The sequence below is a fragment of the Pongo abelii genome, chromosome 21 (genome assembly GCF_028885655.2).
Source record: "Pongo abelii isolate AG06213 chromosome 21, NHGRI_mPonAbe1-v2.0_pri, whole genome shotgun sequence".
Classification (NCBI taxonomy): domain Eukaryota; kingdom Metazoa; phylum Chordata; class Mammalia; order Primates; family Hominidae; genus Pongo; species Pongo abelii.
The window spans coordinates 20,904,705-20,916,730 of record NC_072006.2 but is presented as its reverse complement, the minus strand read 5'-3'; the positions used below and the strand labels follow the sequence as shown (position 1 = coordinate 20,916,730).

At 53.2% G+C, this 12,026-nt stretch overlaps 1 protein-coding gene across 11 annotated transcripts in view; it reads left to right on the top strand.

Annotated features, from left to right (window-relative positions):
• The window catches only part of NINL (ninein like), a 133,945-nt gene that overhangs the window by 102,882 nt on the left and 19,037 nt on the right, over positions 1–12,026 (top strand). For 10 of the 11 annotated variants that reach the window (XM_024238921.3, XM_024238922.2, XM_063720692.1 and 7 more), the window contains 4 exons: positions 740–872; positions 4,112–4,218; positions 5,166–5,449; positions 7,245–8,294. In XM_024238921.3, the coding sequence (XP_024094689.2) occupies positions 740–872; positions 4,112–4,218; positions 5,166–5,449; positions 7,245–8,294 (1,574 nt within the window). Of the gene's footprint in view, positions 1–739; positions 873–4,111; positions 4,219–5,165; positions 5,450–7,244; positions 8,295–10,779; positions 10,881–12,026 lie in introns of all 11 variants that reach the window. The other variant, XR_008516852.2, reaches the window with a different exon arrangement.

Here is a 12,026-nt window from a genome sequence, read left to right as displayed (position 1 = left end):
CCATGTTGACCAGGCTGGTCTCAAACTCCTGACCTCAGGTGATCTGCTCATCTCGGCCTCCCAGAGTGTTGGGATTACAGGCGTGAGCCACCATGCCCATCTCTGCATTTTCTACATTTCTCCCCAGGAGCTGCCCCACTTTTTTCTTTGAGCCCCTCCCATATAACCAGTGATAGAAAGTGATGTAAGGGCCGAGCGCAGTGGCTCACGCCTGTAATCCCAACACTCTGGGAGGCCGAGATGAGCAGATCACTTGAGGCCAGGAGTTCGAGACCAGCCTGGCCAACATGGTGAAACCCCATCTCTACTAAAAATACAAAAACAAATAAATTAATTAACCAGATGTAGTGACACATACCTGTAATCCCAGCTACTTGAGAGGCAGAGGCAGGAGAATCACTTGAACCTGGGAGAAGGAGGCTGAAGTGAGCTGAGATTGCACCAGTGCACTCCAGCCTGGGCAAGAGAGCAAGATTCTGTCTCTAAATAAATAAAATAAAGTAAAAATAAAAGTTTTTAAAAGTGAGAAAGTCAAGAAAGGACCTTTGTTTTGGCTTATCTCACCATGATGTTAGCGACTTAAAATCCAGATGGTTTACTGCTGGAAGCTGGGAAGCAACAGGCCCTCACCTCACAGTGCACCTCACCTGCAGGGGACCCCCCTGGAGGCCAGCTTGGCCATCTCGCTGGGCTGAATGGCTGCAGCTGCTAGAGGAGGAGTCTGGCTCTGTCCCCACAGGACCTGCAGGACCGCAACGATGAGCTGCAAGCTGAGCTGGAAGGCCTGTGGGCGCGGCTGCCCGAGAACCGGCACAGCCCCTCCTGGAGCCCGGGTGGGCGCAGACGGCAGCTCTCTGGACTCGGCCCAGCAGGTAGGAGCCCGTCCCTGGGAGGGGGCTGACCCAAGGCCTGCTGTTGACACCGAGGCCCAAAGCCAGGAAAGGAGAGTGGAGATGATGAAGAAGATGATGTTGCTGTGACCTGAAGGGAGGTGGTCTGCTCTGCAGGGACTTTCCAAGGAGGATCCAGCGATGCCACAGAGTGACCTTGCAACATGGAAGGTCACCTGGAGAGGGAGGAGGAAGGGACGCTGAGGGTGGGCAGCCCCAGGTCTGGCCCAGGCTGTTCCCACATCTGAGAGCTGTTTCAGCGACACAGTACTGCTGAGACTGAGAAGAGCTAAATCCCGGAGAATGCGCCAGGGCCTCCCAGTACTCAGGCCTGTTCAGACAGAGGCTGTTGGGGCTTGCCCTTGCTGCTTCTGGGTGATATGGTAGCTGGCACCACCCCCCAAGTCTGAGCGAGGCAGGGAGGCACCAGGCACTAAGGGAGTGGCCCCACCTGGCCGACTGCCCCTGTGCTCGCAGCCAGTGGGATTGGGACAAGCTCCAAGGACCCAGAGTCCCCGGAACCCACATCGAAGTGTCTCTGGCTCCTCTGCAGAGAGAATGGGGGTCCAGGTGCTGCAGCCGCCCTTGAGGTCTGCGGTGCTCCTTTTGGAGGATGGGGTGGCCTCTGCCCACTCCATAGCAGCATACAATGCACATGGCTCCGTGTCCACTGCTGTGACAGGGGCCCATGGGGACCCAGCAGCCCCACCTGCTCCCCTCACTTCCCCGTCATGGCAACCTCAGCCCCTCAGAGAAGATTTTGCTGCCATCTGTAACCCCGGGAGAACTTCAGAGTTCTCCTGTTACCCTGAAACTGTTTACTCAATAAAATGAAAAAAATAGGCCAATATGGGAACCTTATAGGGGAGCCTAGTGGGGGCTTTTGTGCATGTGAGACTGACCTCCTGGGACCCCTAAGGCACCCCCTCCCCTGCTGGCTCCTGGATTGGAGTCAGGCTCCTAAGACGCCACCCCGACAGCTGGCAGACTCAGGAAGCTGCAGGGAGGAGCAAGACCTCGCCGGCCACCCGTCCCAGAAACACACATATCCAGGATTGCCTGCACCCAGGGTGGTGCCTGTGGGTCCGTAGCCCCATTGACGTCCCACCTGGACGCCGCTGGCTGTCATACCTCCCTGCCCGTCAGCCTCAGAGCACTAATTCCAGCAGGGGTTAGTGTGCCAGACTTGCCTCTCAGAACCTGGCATCGTTTGTGTGATGAAATAATAATGTAGGGCCACCAAGAAAAGGTTATCCAAATAGATAACCTCTGTGCACACAGCTGTGGTCATCTGCACAACGTAGGGCCACCAGAAAAGGTTATCTAAATAGATAGATAACCTCTGTGCACACAGCTGTGGTCATCTGCACAACGCAGGGCCACCAGGAAGAGGTTATCTAAATAGATAGATAACCTCTGTGCACACAGCTGTGGTCATCTGCACAACGCAGGGCCACCAGGGAAAGGTTATCTAAATAGATAGATAACCTCTGTGCACACAGCTGTGGTCATCTGCACAACGTAGGGCCACCAGGAAAAGGTTAGCTAAATAGATAGATAACCTCTGTGCACACAGCTGTGGTCATCTGCACAACGTAGGGCCACCAGGGAAAGGTTATCTAAATAGATAGATAACCTCTGTGCACACAGCTGTGGTCATCTGCACAACGTAGGGCCACCAGGAAGAGGTTAGCTAAATAGATAGATAACCTCTGTGCACACAGCTGTGGTCATCTGCACAACGTAGGGCCACCAGGGAAAGGTTATCTAAATAGATAGATAACCTCTGTGCACACAGCTGTGGTCATCTGCACAACGCAGGGCCACCAGGGAAAGGTTATCTAAATAGATAGATAACCTCTGTGCACACAGCTGTGGTCATCTGCACAACGCAGGGCCACCAGGAAGAGGTTAGCTAAATAGATAGATAACCTCTGTGCACACAGCTGTGGTCATCTGCACAACGCAGGGCCACCAGGGAAAGGTTATCTAAATAGATAGATAACCTCTGTGCACACAGCTGTGGTCATCTGCACAACGTAGGGCCACCAGGGAAAGGTTATCTAAATAGATAGATAACCTCTGTGCACACAGCTGTGGTCATCTGCACAACGTAGGGCCACCAGGAAAAGGTTAGCTAAATAGATAGATAACCTCTGTGCACACAGCTGTGGTCATCTGCACAACGTAGGGCCACCAGGAAGAGGTTAGCTAAATAGATAGATAACCTCTGTGCACACAGCTGTGGTCATCTGCACAACGTAGGGCCACCAGGGAAAGGTTATCTAAATAGATAGATAACCTCTGTGCACACAGCTGTGGTCATCTGCACAACGTAGGGCCACCAGGAAAAGGTTAGCTAAATAGATAGATAACCTCGGTGCACACAGCTGTGGTCATCTGCACAACGCAGGGCCACCAGGGAAAGGTTATCTAAATAGATAGATAACCTCTGTGCACACAGCTGTGGTCATCTGCACAACGTAGGGCCACCAGGAAAAGGTTAGCTAAATAGATAGATAACCTCTGTGCACACAGCTGTGGTCATCTGCACAACGTAGGGCCACCAGGAAGAGGTTAGCTAAATAGATAGATAACCTCGGTGCACCCAGCTGTGGTCATCTGCACAACGCAGGGCCACCAGGGAAAGGTTATCTAAATAGATAGATAACCTCTGTGCACACAGCTGTGGTCATCTGCACAACGTAGGGCCACCAGGAAAAGGTTAGCTAAATAGATAGATAACCTCTGTGCACACAGCTGTGGTCATCTGCACAACGCAGGGCCACCAGGGAAAGGTTATCTAAATAGATAACGTCCGTCCACACAGCTATGGTCATCTGCACATCATCGAAAGCTCTGCACCACCAGGCATCTGCTGTGCCACAGGCCATTATGTCCTTCCATTTCCTCCGTGACCCTGGCATCTTCAGGGAACAGGATTTAGGGTGCAGTAAATGTACCATAGCACAGCGTATTTTAGGGACTAAAGGGGCTCCTGTGAATCATGTGGGGAGCCACCTAGTCTCATCTCTGAGTGTTCTGGTAAATAACAGAATGCTGTGTACTGACGAGTGCTGACTTTAAGGACGCAGCAGCATCCTCACAGCCAGCACTGCCTGCCCCTCATGGATGCCAATGCCAAAATATCAGATGGAAGGTTTGGAAGGGGCCCCCGTGGCATCCTAGTGTGACAAACGGAAGTGTTCTCTTGTTTGCAGGCATTTCATTCCTGGGTAATTCTGCTCCAGTGAGTATAGAAACGGAGCTGATGATGGAGCAGGTAAAGGAGCATTACCAAGACCTCAGGACCCAGCTGGAGACCAAGGTGAGGGGATCGTGGGACTGTGGGGCCCTGGGGGAGCAGCTGCTGTGTGTCGGGCAGCTTTACTTGGCCACGCTGACATTTCCACGTGCGTCTGCCCTGGAATCCTTTGTCTCATTGTGAGCCCCTTTGGGGAGGAAAGTTTGTAGGGAAATGCAAATAAAACTGACATGCTGCCCAAACCCTCTTTGGAAGGACACAGGACATAGGATGACTGATGGGGAGAGAATGGTGTGATGCTCTGGAGTGTCACAAGGGGATACTTGAGGCAGCGCAGTGCCGTGGCCAGCCCTTCTTGCCGGTCTGTGGGTGGGAATCAGTTACTGGCTGTGCTCCAAGCCTGAGAGACCTGGCATTTGCCCCCTGGGTAGTTCAGTGGCTTTGAGGCCAGGGCCACCCTGGATAAAACTGTCAGGATGCACTTAGCCCTGTTCTGTTCCTAGACTGTGGTGGCTTTTGAGGGACAGTGTCCATGACTTGTGTGTCCAGTTCCTCCGTCTGAGTAGCAGCTAGGTGGAGCTGCCTGTGGCCATGCCCTGGGGATCCCTGAAGGATTAACTGGAAGCTCCAGCGAGCCCTGCCCACCCATGGTTGGATGGTATTCCTTCCACTGAGGGCCTCCACGCTGTTCAGAGCCACCCCGAGGTCCTGTAAAGGTTCCACCCTCTGCGTCCCTTGCAGTGCTCGCCAAATGCTCCAGTGAGCCCCAAGCTTCCTGTCCCTGCCTGCCACCCTGCCTCAAGGGGGATAGGTGACTCATACCTCACTAGGCCATGGGGAGCACCACCAACATTCATGTCACTGTCCCCTTCTGCACACTCTGGCACCTCAGCAGGCCAGGGCGCTGGTCTTTGCGCGTTGTGCCAGGCAGCTTCGTGTTTCTGTGTTGTGTCAGCAGCCAGATCATTTTAGGGCCTCCTGGTCCACAGGGCTCGTGTTTCTCGTTTTAGGTAAATTACTACGAAAGGGAAATTGCAGCACTGAAAAGGAACTTTGAGAAGGAGAGGAAGGACATGGAGCAGGCTCGCAGGCGCGAGGTCAGCGTGCTAGAGGGTCAGAAGGCAGACCTGGAGGAGCTCCACGAGAAGTCTCAGGAGGTCATCCGGGGCCTGCAGGAGCAGCTGCAGGACACAGCCCGCGGCCCCGAGCCTGAGCAGATGGGCCTGGCGCCCTGTTGCACCCAGGCACTGTGTGGCCTGGCCCTGCGGCATCAGAGCCACCTGCAGCAGATCAGGTCCGACCGGCTTCTTTCGAGGTTTCAAGTCTGGGGTTTCTTGCCAAGAACCAAAATTTGAAATTAGACTTAGGAAACAATTCAGAATTGCTGTGCCTCCTGACTGGCTGGTTTTCCTCTGGGCAGATGGGTGAGTGCCAAAAGAACAGGTCCTGGCACGAGGATTCTGGCTCTAAATTTAAAGTATACATTGGATCATGGGCCGTGAAGCCATTCGCTGTGTAGAAACAGCCCAGTGTTCTGTACCCTCTGCCTCAGCCGTGCCCAGCAGCAACATTGCCTCCATCGCTCAGAGCCACCCGCTTCTCCAGGGCCAGGCAGGGTAGCATGTGGGGAGATGGAGAAAGGCCTGAAGCCCTGAACAATGGGAAAGATGGCCAGCTGGGGTTAGTGAGGTTCCCAAAAAGGCTCAAGTGTGCAAGCGAGAGAGAAGGCTTACAGAAAGCCTGCACTGGTGTTTTGTGTGTTCTCGTGTGAGGTACATGTGAAGTGACCGCGTCTGTTCTTGTTGGGGGCATCTGAGGTAGGAGAGGAAGTGCCTGGTCATCGCAGACAGGCTGCTGCTCAGCTGGCACCCACTGTCCTATGGAGAGCATTGGCCCCGGCTTAGAAGAGGACGGGCCCTCCCACCACACTGGCCGGGCCAGATAGAAAGTCATTTTTCTGGCCGGATGTGGTGGCTCACACCTGTAATCTCAGCACTTTGGGAAGCCAAGGCGGGTAAATCACTTGAGCTCAGGAGTTCAAGACCAGCCTGGCCAACATGGCGAAACCCTGTCTCTACTAAAAACACAAAAAATTAGCTGAGCATGGTAGCAGGTGCCTGTAATCCCAGCTACTCGGGAGGCTGAGGCAGGAGAATCACTTGAATTCGGGAGGTGGAGGTTGCAGTGAGCCGAGATGTCGCCATTGCACTCCAGCCTGGGCCACAAAGTGAGACTGGTCTTAAAAAAAAAGTCATCTGTCCATCCTGTGCCTCCCCAGGCTTTCAGCTATTTCCCCTTAAAGCCAAGAGCGTGTGGTAAGAGATTGGGTCAGAGTCCCTGCTGACCCCACTGGGAACAGAGGGGCAGGCACCAGCAGCCCCCCTCCTCTCAGCATCCAGGCCCTTGTGCGCCTGGCCCCCACCCGGAGCTGTCTGGCAGCCTGCTCCTGGGGAGCTGCTGTCCCCGCTCTGCAGGGCTCCCAATCTGCCAACGCTTGGAGGTGGAGCCCCTTCCAACCACTTCCTTGCTCCCCCTGCCCTGGCCAGGCATGGACCACATACCCCTCCTGGTGCTGTGGTCTTGCCGGCTCTCACTTCACTTCCACTGGACTCTCCTGCGGGCCGCCAGAGGTCCCAAGGCCCAGCAGCTTCAGGGAATTAGGGGACAGTTTTGGCTCTGGGTCTCCAGCGCGATCCTGTAGAACCCACTGCAGTGCGGGCCACGTCCTATGTCTGCCCTGTCCAGTTGGGAGCCTGTGAGGGCTTGGAACGCGGCCTGCACGGCTGATGGGCTGCAACCGGGTCCTGCTTGGTGGCGGCCACCTTCCGTGTGAACACTCCACATGGAAAGGGTTCGTGCTTGGGCTTCCATGTGCAGAACCTTGTTCCGTGGGGCGGATCCTCGTCTGGACTCTGAAGTGGGGCCCAGGGTATAGGTTGAAGCCAGGGCTGAGGGAGGCGAGGAGGAATAAAGAAAGCCAACCACAGAGAGAGGAGGTCGCAGCCATTGCAACAGCTGGGCAGACTTCAAACCCGAGAGAGGGGCCAGGGGCGGCAGGGCTGTGGTGTGTGACGGTTCTATTTCCGCAGGAGAGAGGCTGAGGCAGAGCTGAGTGGAGAGCCGTCGGGGCTGGGAGCCCTGCCCGCTCGCAGAGACCTGACCTTGGAGCTGGAGGAGCCGCCGCAGGGACCCCTGCCACGCGGCAGCCGGAGGTCGGAGCAGCTGGAGCTGGAGAGGGCACTGAAGCTGCAGCCGTGTGCGAGCGAGAAGCGCGCCCAGATGTGCGCATCGTTGGCCCTCGAGGAGGAGGAGTTGGAGCTTGCCCGCAGGAAGCGAGTGGACGAGCTCTCCCGGGAAGCAGAGATGCTGCGGGCCCTGCCGAAAGATGGGCTGGTGGCAGGAAGTGGCCAGGAGGGCGCACGTGGCCTCCTGCCACTGCGTCTGGGCTGTGGGGAGCGGCCACTGGCCTGGCTGGCCCCAGGTGATGGCGGAGAGTCTGAGGCGGCGGCAGGAGCCAGGCCTCGCCGCAGGCAAGCCCAGGACACAGAAGCCATGCAGAGCCCGGCCCCTGCCCCTGCCCCGGCATCCCACGGCCCCTCAGAGAGGTGGTCACGCGTGCAGCCCTGTGGGGTGGATGGGGATACTGTCCCAGAGGAGCCAGAGCCTTTCGGCACGAGCGCAGCGGGGCTGGAGCAGCCTGGAGCCCGGGAGCTGGCTCTGCTGGGAACAGAGGGAGACGCCTCGCAAACCCAGCCATGGATGTGGGAGCCACTCTTGAGGCCAGCCGCTTCGTGCAGGGGACAGGTTGAGAGGCCACAGGCCATTCAGGAAGAGCGAGCACGAAGCTGGAGCAGGGGCACCCAGGGGCAGGCCTCGGAGCAGCAGGCCCGGGCCGAGGGCGCCCTGGAGCCTGGGTGTCACAAGCACAGCGTGGAGGTCGCCAGGAGAGGGTCCTTGCCATCCCACCTCCAGCTCGCAGACCCGCGGGGTTCCTGGCAGGAGCAGCTTGCTGCCCCGGAAGAGGGGGAGACCGAAATAGCGCTGGAGAGAGAGAAGGATGACATGGAAACCAAACTTCTACATCTGGAAGACGTCGTCCGGGCTCTGGAGAAACATGTAGATTTGAGAGAGAACGACAGGTTTGCCTTCTACTCATTCTTAAAACTAAAAACTAAAAATGCAGAACTAACCCACTGACCCCTGTTGCTAATGGTGCTGCATGGCCCTTCCTACTGACAAGCTCGCAGCCCCTGATGGGGGCTGTGTAGCCCTTCGGCCTGAGTAGGGCTTGTGAGCCCAGCCCCCTCCCGGAATCCCACGGTCATCTGGTGCTCTACCACTGGGCAGAGGGAGGAGGGCAGGACTGGCTTTCGGGGTCCTGAACCCGCCTCCCGGGTTGAAGATATTCTTGTGCCTCAGCCTCCCAAGTAGCTGGGATTACAGGCGCCTGCCACCACGCCAGACTAATTTTTGTATTTTTAGTAGAGACAGGGTTTCACCATGTTAGCCAGGCTGTCCTCAAAGGTGATCTGCCTGCCTTGGCCTCACAAAGTGCTGGGATTACAGGCGTGAGCCACCGCGTCCGGCCCTCGCTTCCAAAGCTTTTTCATTATTGTTCCCAGCAGAAGCTATATACCCATTAAACAATAACTTTTGCTAGTATTTTGTTGAGGATTTTAGCATCAATTTTTGCATCATAAGGGATTGGTCTGCAGTTTTCTTTTCTGGTCTGTAGTGTCCTTGTCTGGCTTTGGTATCAAGTAATGCCTCACAGAATGAGTTTGGAAGTGTTCTCTTCTCTTCAATTCTTGGAAGAGTTTGAGAAGAGGTGGTGGAATTTCTTTTTTAAGTGGTAGAATTCACCAGTGAAGCCATCAGCTCCTGGGCTTTGTTAGGAGGTTTTTTTGTTTTTTGTTTTTTTGAGACAGAGTCTCGCTGTGTGGCCCAGGCTGGAGTGCAGTGGCACTGTCTTGGCTCACTGCAACCTCTGCCTCCTGGGTTCAAGCGATTCTCCTGCCTCAGCCTCCTGAGTAGCTGGGATTACAGGCGTGCACCACCAGGAATCAGGAATTTAAAACCTTATAACAGCTGGGGTGCGGTGGTTCACGCCTGTAATCTCAGCACTTGGGAGGCCGAGGTGGGTGGATCACCTGAGGTCAGGAGTTCGAGACCAGCCTGGCCAACGTGGTGAAACCCCGTTGCCTGTAATCCCAGCTACTCGGAAGGCTGAGGCAGGAGAATCGCTTGAACCCAGGAGGTGGAGGTTGCAATGAGTTGAGATCGCGCCACTGCACTTCAGCCTGGGCAACAAGAGCAAAACTCTGTCTCCAAAAAAAATACAAAAATTAGCCGGGCATGGTGGCATGCGCTTGTAGTCCCAGCTACTCGGGAGGCTGAGGCAGGAGAATCGCTTGAACCTGAGAGGCGGAGGTTTCAGTGAGCCGAGATCACACCACTGCATTCCAGCCTGGGTGACAGGGCGAGATTACATCTCAAAAAAAAAAAAAAAGTTCCTTTGGTGAAACTCTATTTGGAGTAAATTTCCTGTTTTTGCTTATCTGAAAAGTATCTTAAATGTTCCTTCATTTTTGTAAGACAGTATTCTTAGGAACACACATCTAGCCATTAAAGGGCCACCTTTCCACCCTTGGAATGTCTGCTCTCCGTGTCAGAGACCCAGTTGCCGACGCTGCATGGTTGGCCCTTGGTCTGTCTGTTCTTCCTTCGTGTGCATTTCCACGGACTTGGGGGCTTAACAAGGCACAAAAGTGCGATGTTTTAGTTTTGGAGGTTGGAAGAGGAAAGGGTCTCCTTGGGCTAGGAGTAAGGTGCTGGCAGGGCTGCGGGGCCATCCAGAGGCCCCGAGGGGAACTCCCTGCCTCGCCTTCTCCAGTGGCCTTGACTTGAGGAGTCCTTCCATCCTGGAAGCCAGCCCTGGATGGCCGAGTCCTCCTCGTATTACCTCACTCCAACAGTGACTCTTCTTCCTCCACTTTCTACTTCTAAGCACACTTGTGATTACATTGGGTTCCTCTGGAGAATCCAGAATAATCTACAGTCAGAGAACGAGCAGCCTTCATTCCCCCTGCTGTGTAATGTCACATAGTCTGTTAGAGGCCAGTATTGTGCCATCCACAGTAGGTATCTGATTTTTGTGCTCTGGTTACTTCTGAGACCTGTATCTTTAGTGGTTTTTATTTGCTGTGCATTTCTTTCTTTTTAACTTTTTTTAAATTTATTTTTATTTTATTTATTTATTTATTTTTTTGAGACGGAGTCTCACTCTGTTGCCCAGACTGGAGTGCAGTGGTACAACCTCAGCTCACTGCAACCTTTGCCTCCTGAGTTCAAGCAATTCTCCTGCATCAGCCTCCCAAGTAGCTGGGATTACATGTGCCCACCACCATGCCCAGCTGATTTGTGTGTGTGTGTGTATTTTTACTACAGACGGGGTTTCACCATGTTGGCCAGGCTGGTCTTGAACTCCTGGCCTCAAGTGATTTGCCTGCCTCATCCTCACAAAGTGCTGGGATTACATAAGGCCTGAGCCACCACGCCTGGCCACTTTTTATTTATTTTATTTTATTTTATTTATTTATTTATTTATTTATTTATTTATTGTAGAGATAGAGTCTCACTATTTTGCCCAGGCTGGTCTCAAACTCCTGGCCTCAAGCGGACCTCCTGCCTCAGCCTCCCAAAGTGGATCCTCCTTGAAATTACAGGTGTGAGCCACCATGCCCAGCCTCTTTTTAACTTTTTATTAAAGTGTGATACACATAAGAAAATGTATATATTTGTACAATTAGGAGAATTGTCAACAAATTGAACACGTCTGTGTTACCAGCGCCCAGAACAAGAGATGGAATTCACCAGAGTCCCCAGGGGTAACCACTTCTTACAGCATAGATTCAGTTTGCTTGTTTTTGTACTTTACGGAGAGGAATCATGCAGTGTGTACTCTTTTGTGTCTGACTTTCTTGGCTCAACCTGGTTGTGCAATTGATCTGTGTTGTTGCTGTAGTTCATACATTTGCATTGCTGTGTGGTATTCTGTTGTATGAACATACCACAGTTTATTCTTTTCTCCTGTTGATGGGCATTTGGGTAGTTCCTAGTTTTTGGCTCTCACAAATGGAACTGCACTGAACGTTCTTGCATGTGTCTTTTGGAGCATTATGTTGGGCTGTACCCAGAAATGGGATTGTTGTGTTGTGGGTATAGGCGTAGTTTTCTTTTTGTTCATCCTACTTAGAAAACATTGTCCCAGCCAGGCACGGTGGCTCACACCTATAATCCCAGGACTCTGGGAGCCCAGGAGTTCAAGATCAGTCTGGGCAACATAAGGAGACTGTTTCTACAAAAACTTAAGAAAAATTAGTCACACATGGTGGTACACACCTGTGGTCCCAGCTATTTGGGAGGCTAGATGGGAGGATCACTTGAGCCTGGGAGGTTGAGGCTGCAGTGAGCTGAGATTGCACCACTGCACTCCAGCCTGGGCGGCAGAGCAAAAGGAAAAAAAAAAAAGAAACATTTTCCCTGTTGAATGTATGGATTGCATTGGTGTCTCATGAAAACCTCTCAGCCATTACTATTAAAATATTGCCTCTCCGGAGGTTGCAGTGAGCCAAGATCGCGCCATTGCACTCCAGCCTGGGCAACAAGAGCAAAACTCCGTCTCAAAAAAAAAAAAAAAAGAATATGTGTATGTATGTATATGTGTGTGTATATATATATGTGTGTGTATATATATATGTGTGTATATATATGTGTGTATATATGTGTGTGTATATATATATGTGTGTATATATATGTGTATATATATATGTGTGTGTATATATATATATATCCTCTCTTCCCACTATTTT